Consider the following 27,400-nt stretch of genomic DNA (forward strand, 5'->3'; position numbering starts at 1 on the left):
ATTAAGATGGGAAGTTGCACTTAGTGATGCTGTTTCTTCAAGTGCCTGCTGGGAAAGGCTGAAGATATTATTTTCTAATAAAGAGGAATCTTTTTTCACTAACAGAAGCTCTAAGAAGAACAAACTGAAACACTGTCGAGTTACTTGCATTCTTCTGTTGCTTCTCCAGGAAAACTAGAATAAAACATGGAAATTGAACTAATGCCAGGAGCCTGCAACCTATAACAAAACAACTCTTAAGAAATCAATTATCAAATAAAGAAATTGAAATAATGTATACATGGCAATTTCACAATTCACTTGTTGATGCACCTACGAGCATAAGAAAAGCTGTCAACTGGCTCTCCAGATCCACAAAATATTTAGACTACCCTAAAAACTTTACAACCTGTTTATACCATATGTATACATATTGTACTCAGCCTGCTGTATTACTAATTGGCTAGCTACCAAACTTGACATTAATTTAATAACTTCTAAATTCTATTCTATAACCTTTTTTTAGCCTATCCTGAACTAAAATCTCTCTTAGATTAGCAGAAATTATAATAATTTATTTCTCTATTTCTCAAGCATTATGTATTTACTGAGTTGCTAGGCAGCCTTTTAAAAAGTTGGTGCAAAGAAGAACCCATGCTCAACCGGCATGACGCTTTGATCTTCGGCGTTTCCCAAGAAGTTTCAACATGTTGTCAGTGACATCAGGCTGGGACTTCTCATTCTCTTCTTGACTGCTATCAGAGGTATGCGTCAACCAGGCCAATGCCTCTATGGCAGCGTCCCTCTCTGCCAATTGTTTATTTTTCTTCGGTTTCCCAACGAATTGCATTCCCTTAAATTCAACCAGTGCCCTAAACTCATTTGTCTTAAGGTGCTTTGTTTTGTATTTTGGAGGGGAGTGCCCAGCTCTCATCAAAAGTGTTTGTAGTAAGCTCTTTGGATTTGTTCCATCTTTCGTAAATCTGCTTTCACTAGACTCCTTAGGCTTCTTGCTTTCACGCCCAAAGACAAATCTCCCTTCACATTGATCTCCTGACACCAGCTCTTGAACAGCAAGCAAGAGGTATTTCCCTTCCTTATGAATGTCAAGAGTAGGATCTTGAAGCTGCAGTATTGCATATATTACTTGAGAACAGAAATTGCTTAAGTAAAAAACTTCCAAGATTCAAGGAGATCGTAAAACAATTTACTATAATACAATGAATCTGTTGTGCAGCAACATAACGTAACAAAAAACCAAAATTTAACAAATCCAGAATCAGTCAAGCATTTAGTTGACAAGATGTTAAGTAAAAAATTAATATTTAATTATGACCCAAACATTATGGTTGCACTATAGGTGCCATCTTGAGCACCATATATTTATAATAATAGAACCCTTAACACGCAAAGACCTGTACCCAGTGAGTGAAGGACGTCCCTAAGTAGATATTAGCAGGTTGAGGTGAAATAGTACAAAGAATTTAATAAATTCTATATTAACACAATTCTAAAAGCTGGAAAAAGAAACACTGCTAATACACCTTAATGATGCATCTTTGATAATTTTAACCACCCTGCTGCAAAAATCGGGTTCATTGATACTACAAAAATACAAATGTTGTTAGAAGTAATGGATGATGACAATGTTTTTTTTTTTTTTTAAGTTATTCCTCTCAGGTTTATCCTAGGGTGTTTCTATTAATAATTGTCCTATGTTTTAGGATATGCATTGTACCTATTCCTATGCAACTACCTCATGATCTTTAGGTTTGTTAGAGACGTGAGGAGTGCTTAGAGTAGTGCTGCATTGTTGCAGCAGCTTCTGTTTCACATTTGTAAGGCTATTTAATAGCCAAACTTTATCAATTCAAAGTGTGGTTGTCATTCTATACTTCTTTATTCAACATTTTTGCTATCCGAGCTACATGAGCTTGATATAAGTGCAATCCAGAAATCTGAGAGGAGAGAAGCAAAAATAGCAGAGAGCAGCAACACAAACACTAAATTTGTGCAACCTGCGATTCCAAAATTCGATGGGTACTATGAGCATTGGGCTAAGCTCATGGAGAACTTCTTGCGAGCCAAGGAGTATTGGAATCTAATTGAGGTGGGAATCGAAGCTGTTCCAGAAGGAGCAGAAGGAGATGGCGAGAAGATGAGAGCAATGGAAGAACAACTCCTAAAGGACAGGAAGATCAAGAACTATTTCTATCAAGCTATCGATGGAGAAATTATGGAAACAATTCTGAATGACGATACGTCAAAACAGATCTGGGATTCCATGAAGTAGAAATTCAAAGGATCAACAAGAGTGAAACGTGCTCAATTGCAGGCCCTGCGCACTGAATATGAGACTATCAAGATGAAAGAAGGCGAATTGATCAATGCTTATTTTGGAAGAATTCTATCCGTTGCAAAACAGATGAAAGCATGTGGAGAGTCCATCCAGGAAAGAGAAATAGCAGGCAAGATAATGAGGTCACTCACCTCAAGGTTCAACTATGTCGTATGCTCAATTGAGGAATCAAACAATATCGACACACTCACAATTGATGAGCTTCAGAGCAGTCTGCTCATTCATGAGCAAAGGATGAAAATTTCTGTGGAGGAAGAACACGCACTCAAGGTCTCACATGATGATAGAAGTGATCGAGGACGAGGGAGAGAAGTGTTTCGAGGAGGAAGGAGTCGAGGCAGAGGGAGATTTTCATATGGCTCAAGCAAGGGAATGCTGGAATGCTACAAATGTCATAAATTAGGACATTTTCAGCATGAATGTCCTAGTTGGGAAAGAAGGGCCAACTATGACGAAATAGAAGAAGAAGATGAGATGCTACTCATGGCTCATGTTGACTCCATAGAAGCTAGCAAAGAAGGAACTTGGTACCTGGACTCGAGGTGCTCAAACCACATGACTGGAAACAAGGGATGGTTTGACAAGCTTGATGAAAAATTCAAGCATTCTGTGAAGCTTGGCAATGACTACAGAATGGCAGTGCTTGGGAAAGGTAACATTAAAATTGAGGTAGAAGGAATGGCTCGCACCATTAAAGATGTATATTATGTTCCAGATTTGAAGAACAATCTCTTAAGCATGGGGCAGCTACAAGAAAGGGGAATGGTCATTATCATTAAGCATGGTGTCTGCAAAGTCTATCACCCACACCATGGATGTATCATTGTGAGCAGAATGACTACCAACAAAATGTTTGTGGTGGTAGCCAACATAGTCATCAATGCAACAGCATGTTACAACATTGAAGCTGAAAATCTGGGAGACTTGTGGCACAAGAGACTGGGGCATTTGGGTTCTCAGGGCATGAAACAAATGATGCAGAAAGATATGGTCAGAGGCATTCCAAAGTTCGTCACATCAAGTGACATATGTGATAGCTGCATGAAGGGAAAACAACACAGAAAGATCATACCAAAAAGGAGCAAATGGAGAGCAAGCAAGCCTCTTCAACTCATCCACTCTAATATTTATGGACCAGTCTCTCCCAAATCTCACAGCAACAAAAGGTATATCTTGACTTTCATTGATGATTTCAGTAGAAAGTTATGGATTTATATATTGAATGTGAAAAGTGAAGCCTTCACCACATTCAAATGTTTCAAATCACAAGTTGAGAAGGAGAAAGGAATGAGCATTGGTGGATTAAGAACAAATAGGGGAGGTGAATTCACTTCAACTGAATTCATGGAGTACTGCAGAACCCATGGAATCAAAAGGCAGCTCACCACAGCATACACTCCACATCAAAACGGGGTAGCTGAACGAAAGAATCATTCAATACTTAACATGGTGAGATGCATTCTAGAGGAGAAAAAGATGCCAAAGGCTTTCTGGCCAGATGCAGCTAAATGGACCTGCCATGTGCTGAATAGATATCCAACATCAGCACTGAAAAACAAGACACCTGAAGAATGCTGGGGTGGATCAAAGCCAAATGTAGAATACTTTAAAGTATTTGGATGCATAGGATATGTTCATGTACCAGAAGCTCAGAGACTAAAGCTGGATGCAAGGAGTAAAAAATGTGTGCTCATTGGATACAGTGATGAATCCAAGGGGTACAAAATGAATGATCCAGCAGAAAGAAAAGTGCTAGTCAATAAGGATGTGGTATTTGAGGAGAAGAGCTGCTGGAATTGGGGAGAAAGTGAATCAGACAGTAGAGAGGAGGCACTAGGTTGGGGAGAAGCAGAAGATGATACTTATGGTTCGAGTGAAGATGAAGAGGAAATAAAAGTGAACACAAGTTCCAACAGTTCACATCATTTGAAGAAGAACAAGCTACAGAAGTACCAGAAACGCTTCCACTTGCCACCAGAAGAATCACAAGAGCACCAAGCTATCTACAAGACTATGTCAGTGGTGAAGGACTTTCAGAGGAAGAAGAGGTACAGAATTTTGTTTTCTTTACAACTCATGATGATCCAATTTATTTTGAAGATGCTGTAAAGAACAAAAATTGGAGAGATGCCATGGATGCAGAAATAGGAGCCATTGTCAAGAACAACACTTGGGAGCTAGTTAAAGCACCAAAAGAAGCTAAAATCATTGGAGTAAAGTGGATCTTTCGTACCAAGCTTAATGAAAATGGAAATGTTGACAAGTGCAAAGCAAGACTAGTTGCAAAAGGTTATGCACAGGAGAAGGGGATTGACTACAATGAAGTTTTTGCTCCACTAGCTCGTTGGGATACAATTAGAACAGTAATTGCTCTAGCTGCCAAAAATGGATGGATGTTGTACCAACTGGGCGTGAAAAGTGCATTTCTGCATGGAGAACTCACTGAAGATGTCTACATTGCACAACCACAAGGATATGTTGCTAAAGGAAAAGAAGATAAAGTGTACAAACTGAAAAAGGCATTGTATGGTCTCAAACAAGCACCAAGGGCATGGTTCAGCAAAATAGAAGGTTACTTCATCAAGCATGGGTTCAATCAAAGCTGTCATGAACATACACTGTTTGTGAAGAAAGAAACACCTAACAAAATTCTCATTGTAAGTCTCTATGTTGATGATCTTGTGTTTACTAGTAATGATGATAATATGTTAAGATGTTTTAAAGATTCCATGAAGGAGTTTGAAATGACTGATTTGGGGGAGATGAAATATTTTCTGGGGGTAGAAGTAAATCAAGGTGCAAAAGGAATACATATTTGTCAAAGACAATATGCTGAAGATATTCTGGCTAGATTTGGTATGGTTGAGTGCAATGGTGTAAAGAATCCTATGGTTCCAGGCAACAAACTGTCAAAACAGGAAGAAGGGAGAAGCAGACTCTACTTTGTTCAAGCAAATGGTAGGCAGTCTTATGTACATCACAGCTACAAGGCCTGACTTGATGTATAGTGTGTGTTTGATTAGTAGGTTTATGTCTAAACCTATGGAGATCCATATGCTTGCAGCAAAGAGGATATTGAGGTATATAAGGCACACGACCAAGCTGGGAATTTTCTACAAGAAGGGAAGCAAGAATGAGCTCACTGCCTACACTGACAGTGATTATGCAGGGGACAACACAGATTTTAAAAGTACTTCTAGCTACACTTGTATGATGAGTGGTGGAGCAGTAGCTTGGATGTCCAAGAAACAACCCATTGTTACACTTTCAAGCACTGAGGCAGAATATGTTGCAGCTGCAACTTGTGCATGTCAATGTGTGTGGATGTGAGCTATCTTAAAGCAAATTGGAGAAGATGACAGCAAGCCAATCACAGTTCTATGTGATAATTCTTCAACCATTAAGCTTGACAAAAATCCAGTGTTTCATGAAAGGACTAAACACATTGGTGTTAGGTATCATTTCCTAAGAGATCTTGTTAAGGATGGAGTGGTGTTAATGATTCATCGTGGAACTGATGAGCAAATTGCAAACATCATGACCAAGCCATTGCGACTGGAAGTGTTTGAAAGACTCAGGACAGCACTTGGAGTTTGTCCTTTAAACTAAAATTTGGCTACTGCCCAAATTTTGGTTTAGGGGAGGGATTGTTAGAAGTAATGGATGATGACAATGTTTTTTTTTTTTATTTCAAGTTATTCCTCTCAGGTTTATCCTAGGGTGTTATCTATTTCTGTTAATAATTGTCCTATGTTTTAGGATATGCATTGGACCTATTCCTATGCAACTACCTCATGATCTTTAAGCCTGTTAGAGACATGAGGAGTGCTTAGGGTAGTGCTGCATTGTTGCAGCAGCTTCTGTTTCACATTTGTAAGGCTATTTAATAGTCAAACTTTATCAATTCAAAGTGTGGTTGTCATTCTATACTTCTTTATTCAACAAATGTTTCATGTGTTGATAATTTTAACTACCTTGCAATACTTTTCCTCTAACGAATTCATATACATTACATAATTGCCCTGATCTTTTAAGCTATTTGATTGGTATAATAGCAAAATCTGATGCCATACGGATAATCAGATGTGTACAAGGTCATGTGTACAATGATATGCATTCATAGATAGCTTTGGAACAAGAATTCGTGAACAAATGCAACTGAAATGACATGAGATATAATAAGCAAACGCAAACGCATTCCTCTTTTAGAACATGCTAATTGTTTTTAATAGAACATGTTCCTTTTCAACACCAAGAGAACAAATATGGATAGTTGCTGGAAGCCAATTAATTGCTAACTCACCTTCTTTTGAATGATCTTATCGACTTCTTCCTTAAGGTTCAAATAGCACTCTGCCAAATTAGGATCCATGAAGAAATCGATATACCCTTCCAGCATTTTCAGATGACCAGCCTGCATACAGAAACTATAATGCTTACAGAATCCCAAAGTCAAAAAGAATTAATAGCAGCTTAAATTTATATCAAATAATCACCTGCACGCCACAACTAAGAGCACCACCAAAAAGAATCAGAATTGAATCCGATACACCAGTAGAATCACGGATAAAAACTGTATTGACCTTGACTTTTTCACCAAAAACCAGCCATGGGTAAGGAATTGTCTGATAGCGTGCATTCACAGAATTCTGAAGCAGAATCAGTCATTATCGAACTAAATTATTATACAGGACATGAAAGTTAATCAACAGAGCAAAAGAAACTGGATAACCACACAGAAAAGACATACATGTACATTTATCGATGGATGGATGATTATGTGAGAACATATCACTATATAGCATTGGCCAGAGTATCTCATTTATCTCTAATTATGCTTTTCACTATTCAGGAACTGCTCAGTGAACAACCAAATATAAATCATTTACTGACCAAGAACATTGCTCAAAAAGAAATTCTTAATTATGCTCTTGATGAGTAAGCAAAATTGAGTAAAATGCATCACGTAGAAAGCCCATTTTATTTATTTTTATTTTTTTCACAATGCTAAGATAAAATCTTAGAAATGCTCAGGTTCAGTCTTTTACATGTTTGGCCCTCTTCCCCCATAATATTGTTTACAAGATATTAAAGAGATCTAAAACAGCTGAATCGAACAAAATCTTCCAATATCAAAAGTCAAGAACTTTAACCAAATTATCTAACATAACAGAGATATAACATCTATCTCAAACCTCTCCTTCCAAATGGTCTACATTAATGCAAATAGATATCCATATAATTTTTTTTTTTTAAATCTAGAGACAAGATGTAATTATCCACCCCATTTCTATTTGTATAAGCATTAGCATACATCAGTCTCCTGCATTCTCTCTTACATGTGCTTAAGTAAAACTGTAAAGGAAACTTTTGAACTATGGTTTCATGTATTTATGAAAAGATAATAGTATATGAATTGAACCATACAAAATGATGGAAAAGCTGCGAGGAAAGGAAAAGACAGAGATAATGTGATTCACTGACTGCTCAGTACATGCTCCCCCAGACCCTTGTTTGCAATTAAGAAAAAAAAAATACTCCAACTGTCAAATGCTATAACAGACTCTTGATAGCCCTTAGCTTCCATCCTTCAAGTATAATAATCTATCTGGAATATCAATAGATGAAAGTAAGTACCAAAATCTCCCTACTCGCCTTTCTTTTAAGACTAACGAGGCAATACAAACAACTTGATACATTCTAAAGCAAGCAGATAGAAAACATGAAGACTATTGATGATGAATTCTGTTATATTGATGTATTGCAGAGTTCATGGTCTCTTCTTGATAAATTCCCAAGTATGGATATAAAATGTTCTGGTTTGCCAAAAGAAGTAAAACTAAGGGATTTGCATAAAAACAAAACAAGGGATATTCCCAGATGCTATTGATGATCTTACCGACAGTGCCTGGGAATTCAGCAAACAAGATCTCAAGATTATTGATAGTGATCAAGATAATATTAAACGGAAACCTGCTGCCGCAGAAAAAAAATTTCGTACCTCCTCAGCCTGGAAAGAACTGAAAGGCCTGAGATCAAAGTGAACTTGTATAAGCTTGTTTGGGTTAGCTGCCATATCCCTAGACATAGTTTTATAATCTGGTGGGCCATTAAAAAAGAGGCTTCTGATTAAGGACAAGTTGCCAAATGGGGAGTAACCACAATACTGACTGTATTTTATGTGACAATCACATTGGGGCAGTTGCTCACTTATTTTCTGGATATGCTTCTTTAAAAGAAGTGTGGCTGAAGGTTATGAAACATGCAAGATGAACAGAGCTGTGATGTTGTGGCCAAGGGAGGTTTGCTGGATGAGCAAAAGAACAAGTGGAAAAAATCTGCATAGTGCAATTAGGAAAGTTGCATTCTGTTTAACTACATATAGTATCTAGAGAGTAGAAACAAAAAGTAAAATCTTTTGCACAGAAAGAGTGTAGTCAGCTTAAAAATTTGTTTTCTTGAGTTTTGTAAATCATAATAATGTAGGATCGCTTAACTCCTGGTTTTAAAGGGCAGTAGGTTGTATCAGTTTCAAATATCAATTAAAAAGAAGTCCTTTTTTATTTTCTTACCAAGAAGGAAACGAAAGGAAGGAGAGAAAAGGAAAAGCTAAAGAAAGAAACAGAACTACAGAGAACAAAGATAAATGGAGAGAAGAACAAAAGGAAATAAATAATATCTACCAAAGCCCTTAATTATCCACTCCAGTGTTCCAATCAGCCCCAAATGCCAGCCGTCTACTTATAAACATGATGCTCACGTACTAATGTCACAATATTCTCTAAATCAAAGGAAATAAAAGTTAATGGAATTATCCTACTTGTAGGTCATTAAGAGGTTGAACAACTAACTTTTACCTCCAGCAGAGAAACTTGACTTACAAAATTAATTCTCTGCACCCACACCATGGTCTTGATTCTAACTTGTATTCTTCGTTGGGTCGGTAATAATAAGAAGAGAATATTAAGTCTTTAACTCTACCGTCAAATTTATGTGGAAAGAGACCAATTGCTAATCTTTTCTCATGCTTCCCAGATCTATTACTAAGTTCTTTTTGGACATTCGATTGAATTAGAATGGAAAGGCTAATATTTAAACCATGACATTGTCAATGGAAAGCCATAAATGGGGTCAACAGCTAAATTACTTTTGTAATTATGCCATTAATTTAGGCTGTAAATATTCTTATAAATGAGGGAGGAGATTTAGCTTACCATACTCCCTAGGATCACTCTATGTAATTAACATGTATAGCTCTAGTTTCCTTGTATATATGGCAGTCTTGCCTATATAATGAAAGACCTCAAGAAGAGAGGACAATTCGAACTATTTTGTTATGGTATCAAAGCCTACACCTAAGAAATCTTAGCTTTCTCAGTCGTAGCCTAAGTGATTATGGAGAAATCATATCATGTCTATGTCAAGTTCACAGGGAAAAATTATGCTACGTGGGAGTTGTAATTGGAGACATTTCTCAAAGGTAAGGAGTTATGGGGCCATATAGATGGCAGCACCAAAGAAGGATCTACTGTAGCAGACAAGGCAGCTTGAGCTGCCAAAGGTAATCAAATCATGACCTGGATTATTGTTTCTATGGAGCCATATCTGATTCTTTCTTTGCATCCGCATAGGTCTACAAAGGCCATCTGAGATTATCTCAAGCAAGTCTACAACCAAGATAACAATGCTAGACATTTCCAGCTTGAGTTAGCCATCGCTAACTATTCTCAAGGGCATCTATTAATTCAAGAATACTATGGTTTTCTGACTTTGTGGAATGATTATTCAGATCTTGTTACAACTAAAGTCTCTACAGAAGGATTGGCAGCAACAAGGACACAAAACCAGTCAAAAGATCAGTTTTTAATGAAGTTGCGGCCTAATTTTGAATATGTCCGTGCCTCTAGTGAATAGAGATCTTGTTCCATCTTTGGAGATTTGTTTTGGAGAACCCTTGCGTGAGGAACAACGTATCAATACTCAGAATATTATGGAGCAAGCTCCTGTAGCTTCTAATACTTCTCAATTGCCTATGCTGCCCATGGTAAGGGAAAGGGTCGTGACATGAGTACCACCCAATGCTATAGGTGTAAAAAATATGGCCATATTGCTCCTAACTGTCCTGAGAAATTTTGTAACTACTGCAAATGGTCAGGGCACATCATTAAAGAGTGCCCTACTTGTCCTCCACACTCCAACAAGGCTTATCATGCTACCGTTACTTCTGGTGCTTTGCAGCCTACTGTTTCTTCTGTTGCTACAGCAACTCCTGCCATTGCATTACAACCTTCGGCATTTTTAGTTCGTGAAGATAATACAAGAAATGATTGGGCATGCATTTTCAATACTTGGACTTCAAGGTACTGGTTCTTTATCTTCTTATTGAATCGTAGACTCAAGTGCCTCTAATCATATGACTAATTCTTCTCATGAGTTAAGTAATATCAGAAAATATTATGGCTCCTCACATATTCAAACAGCTAATGGTAGTAATCCACCCATTGTGGCAGTTGGCAATGTATCCTTCCTTTAAAGATGTTTTTGTATCACCTAATCTCTCCGTAAATTGAGTATCTGTTACTTAGCTTGTGGACCAAGATTATGATGTCCATTTTACTCATGACGATTGTGTCGTGCAAGATCAAATGTTAGCACAGTTGATAGTGAAGGAGCCTAAGCATTGATGTCTGTTTTCTTTGAAACTACCTATTTTGCGCAACTTTTCTTCTTCCCCTATACTAGCTTTACTTTATAATAGCTCTAAAGTGTCAAATGAAGTCTGGCATAAGCGTTTTGGCCATCCTAACTCTAGGACTCTATCTTATTTGTTGAAATATGGTCTGTTGAATAATCAAGTGCATTCTTCTTCCAATATGTTTCTTGATTGTGCAACTTGTAAACTTGGCAAAAATAAGATTTTTACCCTTTCCATCTGAAGAAAATAGAGGAACACAAAGCTTTGAGATAATTCATAGTGATGTTTGGGGTATTAGTCCTACCATCTCTCATGCCCAATACAAATATTTTGTGCCTTTATCGACGACTACAGCAAATATACATAGGTTTATTTCCTGCGGCATAAATCAAAAGTGTATTCCATGTTCAAACTGTTTTTAGCTCTAGTACAAAATCAATTTTCAGATACTATAAAAATTCTTCGGTCTGACTCGAGTGAGGGATATATGTCTCATGAGTTCCAATTTTTCTGCAAAGTAAAGGAATTATTTTTCAATGTTCTTGCCCTTATACTAATGAACAACAGGGTGGTCTAGCTAGCCAAATGGGTCCATTGACCAAGTTTGAAGGACCTTTGACTCGAGCTAAGGCTAAAAGTGTTAAAGAAGCTTTGTCAAGCTTCATCCAAAATATTAGCTCAAAGATAGTTCATGGAAAAGAACTCAAAGCTCATGATAGTCCAACCTTGGTTAACTTGGTTCAAGCCATCACATGTCAAGAGAGGAACTTGATTTAAGGGGAGTATTCAGCCATTTTATCTAACACATTTAGATTTAATTTTATTAGAACTTTATTTATATCTTTATTTAGAGTTTTTCTTAATTATGGGCCTTATATTATGCGTTGGATTTTCTTAATTTAGTTTATTATTAATGTTATTGGGCTTAAGTTAAAATTATAATAACTAGTCTATGAGTATGATAAAGTTGGGCTTGTAGTAAGATGCAATTAAGTATACTTAATGGGCTAAAAGTTCAAGTATTTAATTAAGTACTAATAATGCTTATTATTTGTGCAGTTTTTAGGTTTAAATTGAAGAATATAAGAGAAGAAAAGGAGCATGATTTTATGCATCCTTTTGAAGGCTTACGATGAAGAAGAATATTATATTCATTATAAGTAGAAGGTTACATACATGATAATATTGCATTCAATCAAGGTGTTATGACTTTTCAAACTATTAACAAGACAGGTTATGCTTATGAAAGTAACATTAAACATTGGTGGTTACAAATTATTTTTTATTTCTATATTTTCCTTTTCTTTTTATTTTATTTTATTTTTACTAAACTACCCTTGGCCTCTTCCCATAAATAGGCAAGGTATTTGCATTTGTAAAGACATCATTGAGTTGAATATAAAAGTCTTCTTTTCTCTTAAGTGAGAATTATTCTTTAGAGTTTTTGTTTGGTACTTAGGAACTTATCAAACTTTTAGTTTGTGGCGTTCAATCCAAACACCTTACACTATAGCTCTCTAGCTCTCTATAGCTGAAAAGATTATAGTTCATATACTTAAATTCTTTAGCTCTCCTATAGCTAAAATGTTTTAAGTCTTTATTTCTTTAAAATTCAAAATCCTGATTGATAAATCCTACAATTCAAAGAATTGCCATGGGTTTTAGGATTCTTCATCTTCATTCCTTTTGGTTGAATATAACCATTAGGTTTGTAGTGGCATATGCAAAGGTTTCAATCCAATTTATACCATATACTCGGCAACAAAACGAAGTAGGTAAATGAAAGAATTGTCATCTTTTAAATGTTGTTAGAACTTTGCTAATTGAATCATCCGTTCCATCTAAGTTTTGGGTAGAATCACTCACCACCACAACCTTTCTTATAAATAAACTCCCTTCCTAAGTTTTGGGTTTTGAGTCCCCATATTTCAGACTTCATCATCACCATCCTACTTATACAAATCTTTATACTTTTGGGTGACTGTTTTATGCATCTTCCTCTAATGAAAATAAATAAGCTATCTGCCCAATCTGTCCATTGTGCCTTCTTAGGGTATAGTGTCACACAAAAAGGTTATTTATTTTATGATCCGAACTCCAATCATGTTCATGTCTCAAGAAATGTGTTACTTTTTGAAACTCAATGGTTCTTTCCTATGTCTCCATCACCAAAGCCTTTCTTTAATTGCCTTTTTTTTATGACCCTTCTAGTGCTCCTAGTACTCAAGTTGAAAGTGCTCCTAGTACTCAAGTTGAAATGTTCAAGCCAAGTATGATATAACAGCGCAGACCTCCAGTGTTGCCCCCTTCTGCACCTGTCATGCCATTTGCTCCCTTACGTCGCTCATCTAGAGTCACTGATCCACTTGACCGATATGGATTTCCATCATCTAAGACGGGTACCTCTACTTCTACCCTCTCTGCCACTATCTTCTATTTACTATTCCTACTGGTTACTCACAGGCAGTCAAAGAGAAATGCTAGCAGCAGGCCATGCAGGAAGAAGCATGTGCTCTTGAAGCTAATAAGACTTGGAAAGTGGTTGATTGTCCTACTGGTGTGACTCCACGTGGATGTAAATGGGTCTATTCGACTAAGGTCAAATCTTATTGGAGTTTGGACAGGTACAAGGCCCGATTAGTAGCTCTTGGCAATAATCAAGAATATAGTGTTAATTACAAGGAGACTTTTGCTCCGGTAGCAAAAATGACTACTATTCACACAATTTTAACTATTGTTGCATCACAAACTTGGAATTTACACCAAATGGATGTGGAAAACGCCTTTCTTCATGGAGATCTCAAGGAAGATGTTTATATATGTCCTCTGGCATATTTAATTTCTAACTCTACTTCTGCAGCTGAAGTTTGATTTTGCCAAAAGCAAGTATGATGCATCTTTGTTTCTTTGTGAACCGAGCTTGGCATTATCATTCTCTTACTTTATATTGACGACATAATCATCACGGTTACTGATTCAATTCTAATCTCTCAACTAAAGCAACATTTACAGGACTATTTCTTCATGGACTTGGGTTCTCTCACATATTTTCTTAGTATAGAAACTATTGATGGTTGCATGGTATTTTTTTTGTGCATGCTCAGGACTTGGTGATGGCTGCTAGTCTCCAAGACTCTACTCCTCTTGATACTCCTATGAAAGTTAATCTCAAGCTGCGCAAAGATGAGCGTGACTTGTTATCAGACCTGCAGCCTATCGTACTCTAGTTGGCAGCTTGGTCTTACCATCACTAGATCTGATATCTCTTATGTGGTACAACAGGTTAGTCAGTTCATGGCTTCTTCTAGGCACCTACATATGGCTGCAGTTCGAAGAATAATTCGCGATGTCCATGGCACAAATTCCCAAGGCCTTTTCTATCCTGCTGCTATGTCACTTGATCTTATGGCATATAACAATGCTGATTATGCCGGGTGTAGTGACACTAGGCGTTCTACTATGGGTGGTGTATGTTTCTTGGCCCAGCCCTTATTTCCTGGAAAAGCAAGAACCAAGAATGTGTTTCTAAGTCTTCTACTGAGTCCGAATATAGAGCTATGTCCCAAATTTGTGCTGACATACAGTGGCTTCGCGTTCTATTGGCTGAGCTTGGTTTTACTCAACATAGTCCTACTCCTCTTCATGCAGATACTACTAGTGCAATTCACATTTCTGCCAATCCCATCTTCCATAAGTGCACTAAACATATCGAGGTTGATTGCCACTTCATCCGTGAGGCCTTTAAGGCTCAGACTATTTCTCTTCCCCATGTGTCTAGCAATCTTCAAGTCACAGATATTTTCACTAAGACTCTCACACGGCATAGACATAACTTTCTTGCCAACAAATTGATGTGTGTAGACAACCCGCATCAATTTGAGAGGGGGGATGTCAATGGAAAGCCATAAATGGGGTCAACGGCTAAATTACTTTTGTAATTAAGCCATTAATTTAGGCTGTAAATATTCTTATAAATAAAGGAGGATATTTAGATTACTATACATAGCTCCCTAGGATCACTCTATGTAATTAACATGTACAGCTCTAGTTTCCTTGTATAGATGGCAGTCTTGCCTGTATAATCAAAGACCTTCTATATTTGAGAAAAGTGAGAACAAAAGTAAATCTTCATGCTCAGATGTTTACAGGATTAAAAGAGTCAAGTGGAAAAGTAAGAAGATGAAAATATACTGACTGACCAATATCCTCTTCCATAAAAACCAGATGATAGAAATATGCTTTTATTGCCACACACACATACATACATAAGATCTTATTCTTAACCAGATTAAATTCAATTTTGTTTTAATATAAATTTAGATGTGCAACAATAACATATTAATGTCTGTGTTATTTGAATCCAGCATCATATCCAAGTTGGAGCAAATACATAAAATGCAAGCATGTCTAAAGCCTCTGTCAAAATTCAAGCTTTCTAAATCCACATGCAGAGTCCAAATAGAAGGCCAAAGCAAGTAAACGTTCGGTTTGGTTCTTGGTTTATTATACTTACTGCATATAGTAGTACTTGACCATCATCCATAGTCTTGAAAGACATGGATGTTTCTCTGTGCTGCACATGAAGAGAATAAAAGCAAATGTCATCTAACAAATTTCAGGATGGGGGAAAAAAAGGAGGCAACTTTTCTAGTAACTATACTTACCACAACTGATGCAATGCCAGGATAGAGACCTGAGCATATGATTGCACGAACCAATGACTGGTTGTGACTTAATCTGTTATTTGCTCCTGCATCTGCATCTACTAACCCAGCTTCTTTCAAGATAAAGCTAAATTGTTTCCTTAGAGAATGGATGGCCTGTAGAGTTTGGGCAGAAAGGAAATTTCTCCAGCAATATTCATATGCTGACCCTTCTCTTTCTGCATCTTTCCAACCTTCATATGCACGAACAAGAGCCATGTGATCACTGTAGTCTTTTGCAGAAAACCTAGACTTTGCTGTCCCAGCCAACTAAATCAGGAAGAAAAGTCATTACTGAATGAGGTGACAAAAGAGGAAACCTGATAATGCCTTCTACTCTAACAACAGGACATACACATCAATGTAAAGCGTGATACTTCCTTTGAAGGGTTTATTACTATATTGTATTATAACTGAGATTAGCTTATATCAAGTGCCTAGTGAAAACAAGTAGTTTATGACGCACCATATCATAATGTCCATCTGACTGGTTTAATGCTATAGCAAAGTAGAACTACACTTATTGTTACTTCCTTAGGAATGTTAATCTGATATGGTCAAGTGGGTTCATGTCATTTCACTGCCAGCTTTTCAAGCTGTTTTAATCATCTAATGAGTCGACTTTTTCATTTCAGATCATTTAATTTTTCCAGAACAATTTTTACTTATATCTGGTTTTAGCAATTTTTAAATTTTTTTTTTTTTTTTACTTTTAATTGAAATTTTTAGGGTTCTTTGCACATGCTTTTTCTTTTTTCAGAAATTTTTAACTTAAGAATAAACAGATTTATATCTCTGTGTCAATGCATGCAAGTACCATACAAAAAATATAATATTATAGCAGCACTTTAGCAGGCTACTTGATCTTAGGAAATTGAAGGTATTGAGTTTTTAGTTTGTTATGAATTGGTATATCTTGTCATAGCTGCAGGAGCTGAAATTACAGCATGGACTAACAAATTTCAAACTACCAATATTACTCAAGAACTTGGATAAATGATGCTTGGATTCTTCTTACACTCAGAGTGGCCTAATTAATACCACAACTTTCTGAAGACATATAAAACAGTGTAAACTATACTCACATCCTTTTTCTCTTGGGGAAGAAGGAAAGGATCCCTGACACTCAGACCAGATACTATTGTTAATACAGGGTCAAAGCAACGAAAGATAGCACCCATGATTAGCATTTTCCCTAGCTTGGGATCTACCGGAAGAATTGACAAGAACTTCCCTGATTAAACATAGGAGAGAGAAAATTTAGTAACGACACAAAGATATAGCAAGAGAAAGTTATACAGTAAATTTCTTCTTTTCAGCAAAAATTAGCAAACTGACCAAGATTAGTCAGATTTTCCTTCTCATCTAATGCACCGATCATCTTCAAAAAACCAATGGCATTTTGAACCTGTAACCCATTAACATTTTATTTTTGTGCCATTGACTGAGAAATGAGGTAGCACATTATATTAGAACTTACAAAATTACGTAATCAAAAAGAATGCTGGTGAATATGCAATAATGATCATTAGCAATGTTCATTAGTTTATTTATGCATATTTACTCATGAATCAGCTAATATAATAAGATGTTCCATTTTCAACATCTTAGATCAAACTTCCAGCTATAAGAATCTGTTGACTTACAGCCAAAGGTTCCGGTGGTTGGAGAGCAGCTGACAAAAATTCTGCTATACTTTCAACCTGTAAACTTTTTATTTGCAAGCAAAGAGAGTTTAAGGGAGTTCTCAGTAGTTCAGGAAGTTGATATTCAGCAAAAGCTTCATAAACACATTTGGGGTAGAGGTGATAACATTCACCTGGCTGCACACGACCAGCCCGACCTCTTCTCTGCAAGCCAAGTATAATCCAAGAAGTACATTAAATGTAAATAAATACCAGAAAGAAAAAAACATGAAGATGAAATACAAAAATGCTGCTAAAAGATGACATGTAATTCCTAATTATTTCATATAGCGTAGGCTACACTGATACTAAAACTGATCATAACTTGAGCAGAACTTTAGAAGTGACATTATGCCATCTGAATCATAACTTTAAAACTGATCCACTAAACCTATAAAGAAACACCTAAACATGTATAAACTATCTCAGTTCACAGGAACCCCAGCATATACCCATTGCAGCAAACAGGCATGTTCATATGAATAGGAATTATTAAATCCAGAAAAAGTTCATGCATCGTTACATGCTGAAGCTGTAACTGGTTGGGTTAAAAAAAATAGATCCCAAACGCTTAACAAAAGAGTAAAAAATTTACAAGGAAAAGAAAAGGAAAACAATAAGATAAAAAAGAAAAAGAAAAGCTTCCATCATGATTTAACTTCAAATCATTCAATTGAGAATCGCTCACTTAGTTAATATATGTCACAAAGAAGCTTACTTGACATGCAGATGCTTGTGATATCCATGATGGCAGCAAACAAGGTGTATTGTTCAAAGCATCATAAGTGGTCTCTTTAGCTTTTCCGCAATCAACCACAAAAACCATGTCATTGATTGTGATACTTGCCTCTGCCATATTAGTGGCAAGAACTATTTTACGTACATTAGAAGGAGGCCTCTCAAATATGAGTTTCTGCAGAAAGCAATGACAATAATAGTGAATAATATAGCAAGAAACAATAATCCCAAATGACATATAGCATGCTGCATACAGAATCAGTATACGGGTGAGACTGGAAAATGAGGGTGCCTATGTCTACTGACAGATAAATTAATAGAAGACTATTTACTTTTATTCAGTTTCAGAAATCAGATTTTTCCATTTAAGTTATTGCCCAGCAAGGTAATGGCTCCAAAGCCTTTACGGTGAGTTCTGCGAGCGTTTTCCAAACTGGCATTCCTTTTTTTTAGCTTTTTCTACTTTTCTTGCTTTTGGCTGTTCTTTGAGTTGGAGGGTCGCTTATCCTCCATCACATACTCTCTGTTCTCACTCAAATTTGTTGCTTTACCAAAAAGAAGAAAATAACAAAGTAATGATCAAAGGGACTATTTGGAAATGATAACCTGAAAAGTTTTCTAGAACCAAAGAAAAACTGTCAAATTAGGTGTGGAAAAAATAAATGTAGGGTATAAGAATGTAATGGACCCTGCAACTTATAAGGGCAGAAAAGTAACGACCTAGAATGTATGACATAAGACCACTAGTTAACCATTTTTAGCAAAATTAATTTAGGAAGAATGTCATTAGCTTAACATTTATTTGATTAACAATAAAGTCAAACTTCTGGTAATTGATTTCTTCCATGTTCTTTCTTTTATCTATGATTGGCTGTGCATGAAGTGGTATCAGATCAACTTCAATGACAATTTGTTATTATCTTCCTTGACTGTTTAACTATTAAATGTTCAAGCTTCCTACTAATTTTCTCCTTGAGATTGCTGCAAAACTTTCAACTGAAACCGGGTCTGCAATATTATTCTAAAACAATGTCATTTAGGCTGCTCAAGTCGACCATAAAATTTTCAGGTCAATTCAGGTTAATTGTGGGTTAAAGTGGGTTCTGAGTTTAAACTCCATCGCTGAGGCGATTCATGTCAATTTTCCAAGTCAAGGAAAAACCATCATCTCTTCACTGCACATGAATGGAGGTAATCGAAGGGAAGGAATTGGAATAGAAAGAGAACTAATTATAATAGTGTTTGACTACTAAAAGTTTTTAGGAGGGGAAGAGGATAGAAGGGAATGAATTATTTTACAACCAAGTACAGAAACTGGCTACATATCCCCTGAAATCAAAACTAGAAGAAATTTTAAACTAACAGCATCGCATTGAATTATTCTTTTACCCCTTTTACCTTGTTCATTTGTGGCTTCCAATTGTTTCAGCAAGATCATACTTAAACACTTAAATCATACGTTAATGTTGCAACTGAAAACACTAACAGCAACATACCATTCCAGATAACAAAGACAATATGAAATATGCTTCTGTATTTTTAGCATAACAAAATACACTAATCTCTAAACAGTCGGCAGGGTACTTTCAAATGAAATAGTAGCTAAAAACAGCCCTTTAGTTCTACATCCTTACTGATTTTTCTTTTGGGCCACAAAACCTCGATGCAGAAATGAAATCCTAAATGGTTAAGTTCATCACAAATTTGACAAAAAACAAATCCTCAAGTAAAATAGAAACAATCTTACCTGTTCAGAGGTCGCCATAGAGCCATGGCATGTTAAAAGCAGCACCCTGTTTGGATCTCCCAAAAGAGGATGAGCTTTAAGTTGATCCCTCAAACAGCTAATATCCTCCCAGCCAGTCATGAATACCAAGACACCACCAGGTCGTTCCTTCCTACATATATGGCAGAGTACTGCCTCAATAAGGTTAAATCCTATGCAATCAGGCATCCAGCATGCTAGCGAATCACGTGCCCTGGAGCTATAACTCTCAAAACTTGATTTGTTAAGAGCATCCTGTACAAAAACGTAAAAATGAAAAAGAAAAAATAGATGGAAAGGAAACATTTCATATACAGCAACTCCGATATGCATGTTCTAAAAAGAGATGCTGTTCAGCAAAAATTGCAAGGCAATAATCAATAAAAAGAATAATCAAACGAAAGTTTTACAGGGAAAGTAACATAATCACAATTTTGAGGAACAAAATTTCTTGTGAAACAAAGATTTTTAGATGCTACACACAAGAACTATACATAGCGTGATGTTCAATAACAGGTCTCTGACTTCAACCTCACAAAATATTTTATATATATATCATCATTTTGAAAAGCAAAGCGAGGGGAAGGGATCTCTTTTCTGCAATGGAAAAAAACGGAGCAGATTTGACTCCGCAAGGTCGCCGAAAATGGGTCAGTCTTTTCCTTTGTCCTATATTAAAAAAAAAAGCGTGGGAGGACGTTGCAGATATATAGTAATTATAATAATAATAAAATTAAAAATTAGAAAGGAACACAAAAGAGGAAGGAAGAAGTCAAATCAAAACATTCAATTGAGATCTTATCCACGACCCAACCAAAGATGGAAATTCTGGAAGTCAAACTTTAGTTGTCAAATGTGGTACCTCAACAAGAGTAGCAATCTGGTTTTTCCTTTTCCGTGGTGCAAGCTGCCTCTGTGTTTTCCACATTTTGTCTTGTCCATAATCATCAATTTGATTAAAAGAAGTCAACTTATATCCAGTCATTTCCAGTACATCTTCTAAAAAGTGTGCTCTCACTGGATATGTAAAGCCCTGAATAACATAGAGATGTGCATAACTACCACATTTATGATGCAATGCTAAAGGCTCTTGAGTAACTAGATCCACAAATTAGATGACTATAATGTTTAATTTTAAAAACAAAGACAGACAAAAGCAATGAGAGCCTCACTAAGCTATTTCTGCTTTCTTAGTGTGATCTAGTCTAGATTGAACCTCCAAACAGTTTGTAGAGAAAATGACACATGCAAAAATAATAAATTTCTCCTGCATTTACCAGAATACATAATTCAATTGGGTTTCATATACTTCTCAGCACATGGGCACACCAATAGTCGTATCCAGCGTTTTAACATGCCCATGCATGCTTTCTCATGTTTTTCCATCAGTTATATGTCAGCAAGCCAAGACCAACCAAAGATTCACTTGAAGATTGTTAGAAGTTGTATTTATCCCACATCACCTAGTTACTTTTAGTTTTTCACCATGTTTAACCTGATCTGAACTTAGTTTTGAGTTCTTTGCATTTTGAAATTGTTTGTCTCAATTCACATATAGATAACATAGTATCCCACTAACTAGGCAATGTGGGATAAATACAACTTCTAACAAAGATTAAATGCACAACTCAAAGTTGTAGAATCAATCAGTGAGATAGATACCAAATGAAAAATTAACTATTGAATAGCAGATAAACATGCTCACTGCTTTGATGGACAATGGACGCCAGGACAATTTAAGCACTAAATGTCAGCAAAAAATGATAACAAACCAACATTTAGCTTACCGGAATATGAATTTTTGGTGCTCCACCAAAATAGTTGGAAAAGAGTTCTGCGTTCAAAGTGGCACTCATTAAAATCAATCTCAAGTCCTGACGGCGTGGAAGCAGATCCTTGAGTACAATCAATAGGAAGTCTGTTACACAGATGAACCAAAAGTAATTTAGGACTACATTAGGCAGCTCTAAGCAAAAGACCAGATGGTAAGTTAAAACTGTGAGGAATATACCTTCATTCATGCCTCGCTCATGAATTTCATCGACAAAAACATGGGTTATACCAGTCAAGTTTCTGTCACTTAGCAGTCGTCTAAGTAAAATTCCACTAGTACAGAAAAGCAGATGAGTATCTTTTCCTTTCATCCCCTCCAGTCGAACTTTATAACCAACCTATGAAAAATTAGTATAACCAACAATTTAGCAGATGAATGTATACTTTTTCTGTGCATGTATTTTTGATTTGGAATGAAAACTCACTGTTTCACCAAGTGGCTCTCCTCTCTCTGCAGACACCCTATCTGCAACAGCCATAGCAGATATTCTTCGAGGTTGCGTGCAAATTATACTGCAGAATGCTCCACGCCCAGATTCTATTTCTGACTCCAATATATAATGGGGAAGTTGAGTTGTTTTACCACATCCAGTCTCCCCAGATACAACTATGACCTACAAATACAATAACTTGTTAAGAATGTTTGCATCAAAGAAACTGTATACTACTTGTGACAATCAAAAAGTACTAACTTCATAGTCTATTAAGCTTTTGAGAGTGTGTTATTGACTTATTGCGTGTTCTGGTCTGCACTTAAGGTTGAACGTCTTTAAAGTTTTTCTATTGTTCTTTGTCACTCGTTTCCTTAGCATAATGCTATTCTTCTGTATTCTTTTTTTTTTATTCTCTTTTTGAATTCACTGCACTGAATTCCAGCATTGCAGCATCCCATGTGAAAATTTGGTTTGTCTCTTAGTTACTTTTTCTTTACATCCATAAAGACAAATTTCCCCATAATCCTAATTATAGCTGTACCCCATCACTGATTCAGCCACCAACAAATTACTCCAATCACCCTGAGGTACTTTTAAGTTTATCATATCTTATTTATAGTGCTTGCAACACTTGATCGAAACCAACCATGCAAATGGTTCAACCATGAGCTGGCTGATCTAGTCCAGGTTGTTGCAAATCAGACAGGTGTCCTTCACTATCAACAAAAGAAAAAAAAACCCTAATATCATTATTGGGAACCTGACGCATTGACCACATGCTTAAAAGAATCCATTATACCACCCGGTTATAATTTACTTAGATATTCACATCAAGAGCACTTTTCCTATATGTATTCATATCAATATCAGCTACAGTTGAGATTTTTATTCATACTTGCAGATTGTATAAAACTAACATGTTTTCAAATTAAAATATGTCGCAATATAAAACCCAAACAAAATATGTATGCATCAAACTAATCTCTCTACCAAATCATTTTTTATAGAACACAGTAGTACCAAGAACTTCTCCAGTAATTTTCTGAATAATTGTTCCTACAAAATACTCAATCAGAAGTACTTTTGAAGGAAAAGCAAATATTTTACATCAAACTTAACTCTGAATCAAAGATTGGACATCAGCTTTGAGTTTTCATACCTTAGAGCAATATCAAGTTTTTCACACTTGATATTTCTCCACAATCTCATATTCTTCAAGAAGCACTATAGAAATATTGCATGGTAATGGTACTGCCAGTTCAACCATCAAGTTGCTCCCAAATCCCAATTGACTAAGATATCTAAGACTAATACCAAACGAATTTTATAGATATGTAAAATCTATTCAGAATATCATGAGGGCTCTTTGGTCAAAAGAAGAGCAAGCAAATAGTTTCCGAAATTGAAGTAGAACAGAGGTACTTTTGCAAACCACTGAAATCTTAGTTTAGAGTAAGCCTATGAGTTCCATTATCAAACCTGATTCCTTGCTATTGCTTGGAGCAATTTTTCCTTTTCCTTGAATGCGGGTAGGGATTTGCGGAAGTCCATTATCTTCCTGCCTTCAGGTGATTCCTGTAAAATATAGGCAATATATTTAGAAACAAGACAGAATGATTAAACATTATTTCTTTTCCACATAAATGTATTGCTTCTATTTATAGGCAATAACATCCTAGAATATTGAAAACTACAGTATTGGGTTTCATAATAATTTCAAAATAGCTTAAGAGAAAATAAAGTAAACTGAAGGAAGAAACAGAAATCATTGTAAACGAAATGAAATGCATATTCACAATTTATCCTGTTAGTTTCATTTCCATTATTGAACATATCATAATGAAATGTTTGCTTAAATTGATTTTGTCATGCACTAAGAAGATCTGTTGACAGTAGTTATCAGAAAAAGAAAATTATATATATATATATATATATTGTAAGAAAAAGACAACAAAAAACTGCTATGCATATGAAATCATATAACAAGGAATTTCATAAGGAAAATCAGAATACACAGAAATTATATGATGAAGGAATCTGGAATATTTTTGTACTTCTAGTTTAGCCTCACCAAAACTTCAAAACAAAGGAGGGAAAAAAGTGGCTCAGCTCAGCAAAAAATTTAACAACTTATTAAAACCCCAAGGGTTGGCTCATTAGTTACTTAAAGTCAGGACTATAGCACTCATAGTAAAATTTATAGGTTGACTTTCCCCATTAGTGCTCAACATACATTAGGGACTACACTAGTGATTCATCTCAAACATTGCCTGGTACTGCATAAGATATCAAGAGTGCTTATTGTCAAGACCAGATTCCTCAATAATGGAAAATAAGTAAATGTATGAAAAACTTATCAAGAGCAGATGATACCTGCCATGCCCTTTGCATATTACGCATCCTTAAACTCCTTCTCTGAAGAATTTTTTCCATAACAGAGCCATCTAGAAAAGACTCTGGATTTTCATCTTCAACCTGATTAAGAGATGTAGTATCAGCTGCACAATCACTAACTTCTTGAGAACTTAGTTGAGTTCTATCAAGATGTTCCTGAAGTAAACTCTCTACCCTCCTTTGTAAGCTTAATGGGATTACCACCTTCACAAAAAAAAAAAATGATATTAAAATAATCATGAATGCATATTAAATAAAATACATTTCTTCGAGAAAAAAAATCTACAAATAACATAGGTATGAATGTAAGATCAGATGTTTCAGAAATAATTACCTCTCTTTGAGGACGCTTGTCATCCAAATCCGGCCTGTAGTTGGGAAGAGGAACTTTGCTAGCGACAACCACTCGTCCATACATTTCACTATTAGAGAGAGAGAGAGAGAGAGAGAGAGATATAGAGAGAGAAAACAATTACAATGTCAAAGGTTATGTCATTGCCAGAGGTTATGTATGATACAGCATTGCAAAATAATGCAACAGAAGGTAATCAATCGTTTGGAATAAATCATGAGCTAGAATTCCATTTTAGCAAAATCATATCAAGTTCGCATGATTTCATTTCTCTCGAAAAAACTTTATTGTTTTTAAGTTGAAAGATTTGAATTAGAACAATTATATGGACTTTCTAAATATGAGAACTCACTAAATAGGATTCAATTGAATTAATCCAAAAGAACATTTATGCAGAATTACCTGTAAAGCCCCATCCTTTTAGCAAGATTGGAAATTTGCTCATAGTCCCTTCTATCCTTTCTATCTCTGGACACAATTTCTTGGTCAGTTTCGCTACGCAATAACAAGCTGAGCTTCCACTTCCACTCGTCAATATTTGATACAGAAGAAGATGCCTGACATTAACAACACAACCCCACCAATTATTTTCTCCTGCGAAAATAATATTTCAAAAGAAAACTGAACAGAAAGAAGTAAAAACCTTATGGGTCCCGAAATCGCACTCGTAATCATCATCAGAGAACTGCTCAGCAGCATAACTTGAGAAAGGGCGGCGAATGAAAAACAGAGCAGAAGCAGGCCGTCGTGTTGTTGAATTAAGTATGCGATTGTTATTGGCCAAACCAACAAGGAAAGCTCCTAACTTGGAATTTCGCATTCTAAAAGACTGTAAGACTGACGCATTGCTCTTTATTTTCAAGTTGCTCTTCTAATTACAATCATTCTACCTGCAGATAACAGCAAGTCTGCAACTGTTGTAAACTGCGATACACAAAATGTTTCAGGGACGCCTGAACTGCTTCAGTGTTATGTGATAGTTTCAGTCATTCCTGTGTTTTTTTTCCAAAGTAACTTTTTCTTTTAAAGAACCACGGTTACTTAATATCTATCGGCAGTGTTTGGTTGGGGCTCATCAATGTAATTGGACTTGTTAATGCAGCAACTAGCTAATGTCTGATGGTTGATCTCGCAAATAAATTATAAGATAGATTTCGATGCATATGATAGCTGGCGGTGTGTAATTGTAGATTGCAAATTATAAAATGAATCTGGTCAATATAATTTTATGGATTCGAAGATCCATTCGATACTGTTTTATTTATAAAAAAATTGATGTTAGTGTCTAATACATATGTCAGAGACCGACACGCATCAGAAAATAATATAATCTTTTTTTTTTTAAATAATTTATATTCATTAATTTTATATTAAATATTCATTAACTCATATTCATTAAGCATGTATTGAATATTTATCGTTTAAATATAAAATATTTATCGTTTAAATATAAAATATTTATTATTTGTTAACTTAATTTTATTTAAAAGATATGTGCATTATAATATATATATGTGTAGTATAATATTAACTTAATTTTTTTATTTATCAACTCTGTAAGGACAATTTATATTATTTATATATTATATATGTTCATTTGAATGAATTGGTAGTATGATTTTAATTAATGATAAATATCTATTGACAAACTAATGAATATTATTCTATAAATGATGAATGTTTATATCAATCATTAAAAAAATTTCAACGTGCATCACAAAAATAATAAAAGCTTTCATAAATAATTAATATTTTTATTTGAAAATATTGATGAACATTATATATACAGACAATGAATATTATAATATCATATAATAAACATTAATATTAACATTGATGAATAATATATCAAAGAAAATAAACATAAGCATTAACCATAATCAATATTAAGTTCACATATAATAAATATTTCAATACAAAAAAAAATTATTATAAAATATTATGTTTAATGGACATTATACATATAGAAAATAAATATTTTAGTACATGTGTTACTATATTAATATATATATAGTCTAATAAAAACTTTTTGACATGTGTTACTATATTCTGACATATATAATTTTTAAGTTTGACACGTGTACTTATTATTTTGACACGTGAAATTCAAGTTTATGTATAATTTTTAATATAATATTAATTTTTATAAATTTATTTTATTATAATTTAAAAAAATTAAAAATAATGAAGAAATAGATACAAAACTCGCTGCATTATACACTCCTGCATGGACCGATGAGCATATAAAGATTGTCCAAAGCATTAAAAAGCAAGTTTCTGAAATACCATGTTTATACTAGCTGATCCATCTGCATTCAAAATTGTTGAAACTGATGCATCAAATCTAGAATATGGTGGGATTCTTAAGCAAGTCCAAAACAACAAAGAATGCATTATCCAGTTTACTTCTGCACACTGGATCAACACACAAAAATTATTCAACTATCAAAAAAGAAATTCTTT

General features: G+C 35.3%; 1 protein-coding gene across 1 annotated transcript; it reads right to left on the bottom strand.

Annotated features, from left to right (window-relative positions):
- Positions 1 to 236: 236 nt before the first annotated feature.
- LOC8285421 (DExH-box ATP-dependent RNA helicase DExH3) lies at positions 237 to 26,100 on the bottom strand. Its single transcript, XM_048375583.1, has 19 exons — positions 25,581 to 26,100; positions 25,340 to 25,494; positions 24,920 to 25,007; positions 24,565 to 24,789; positions 23,671 to 23,766; positions 22,183 to 22,371; positions 21,936 to 22,095; positions 21,712 to 21,842; positions 20,787 to 20,957; positions 19,907 to 20,179; positions 18,140 to 18,334; positions 17,383 to 17,586; positions 17,075 to 17,144; positions 16,822 to 16,970; positions 15,698 to 16,006; positions 15,547 to 15,606; positions 6,835 to 6,987; positions 6,642 to 6,752; positions 237 to 1,105 (listed from the first exon to the last, which is right to left on the bottom strand). Exons 1-19 carry the CDS (start codon positions 25,755 to 25,757, stop codon positions 638 to 640), a joined length of 3,384 nt encoding a protein of 1,127 aa, XP_048231540.1. The 5' UTR covers positions 25,758 to 26,100; the 3' UTR covers positions 237 to 637.
- Between the last annotated feature and the right edge of the window lie 1,300 nt (positions 26,101 to 27,400).

The sequence above is a fragment of the Ricinus communis genome, chromosome 6, assembly GCF_019578655.1.
Source record: "Ricinus communis isolate WT05 ecotype wild-type chromosome 6, ASM1957865v1, whole genome shotgun sequence".
In the NCBI taxonomy this organism is placed as follows: Eukaryota; Viridiplantae; Streptophyta; class Magnoliopsida; order Malpighiales; family Euphorbiaceae; genus Ricinus; species Ricinus communis.

Bases quoted from the DNA above. Each gene is read 5' to 3' on its own strand.
- LOC8285421 (XM_048375583.1), bottom strand. From the start codon at position 25,757: ATGCGAAATTCCAAGTTAGGAGCTTTCCTTGTTGGTTTGGCCAATAAC. The intron at 18,335-19,906 runs GTAAGATTGTTT...TGCTTTCTGCAG, and splicing joins CTATGGCGACCTCTGAACAG to AAACTCATATTTGAGAGGCC. The intron at 16,971-17,074 runs GTCAGTTTGCTA...ATGTTTAATCAG, and splicing joins GGAAAATCTGACTAATCTTG to GGAAGTTCTTGTCAATTCTT.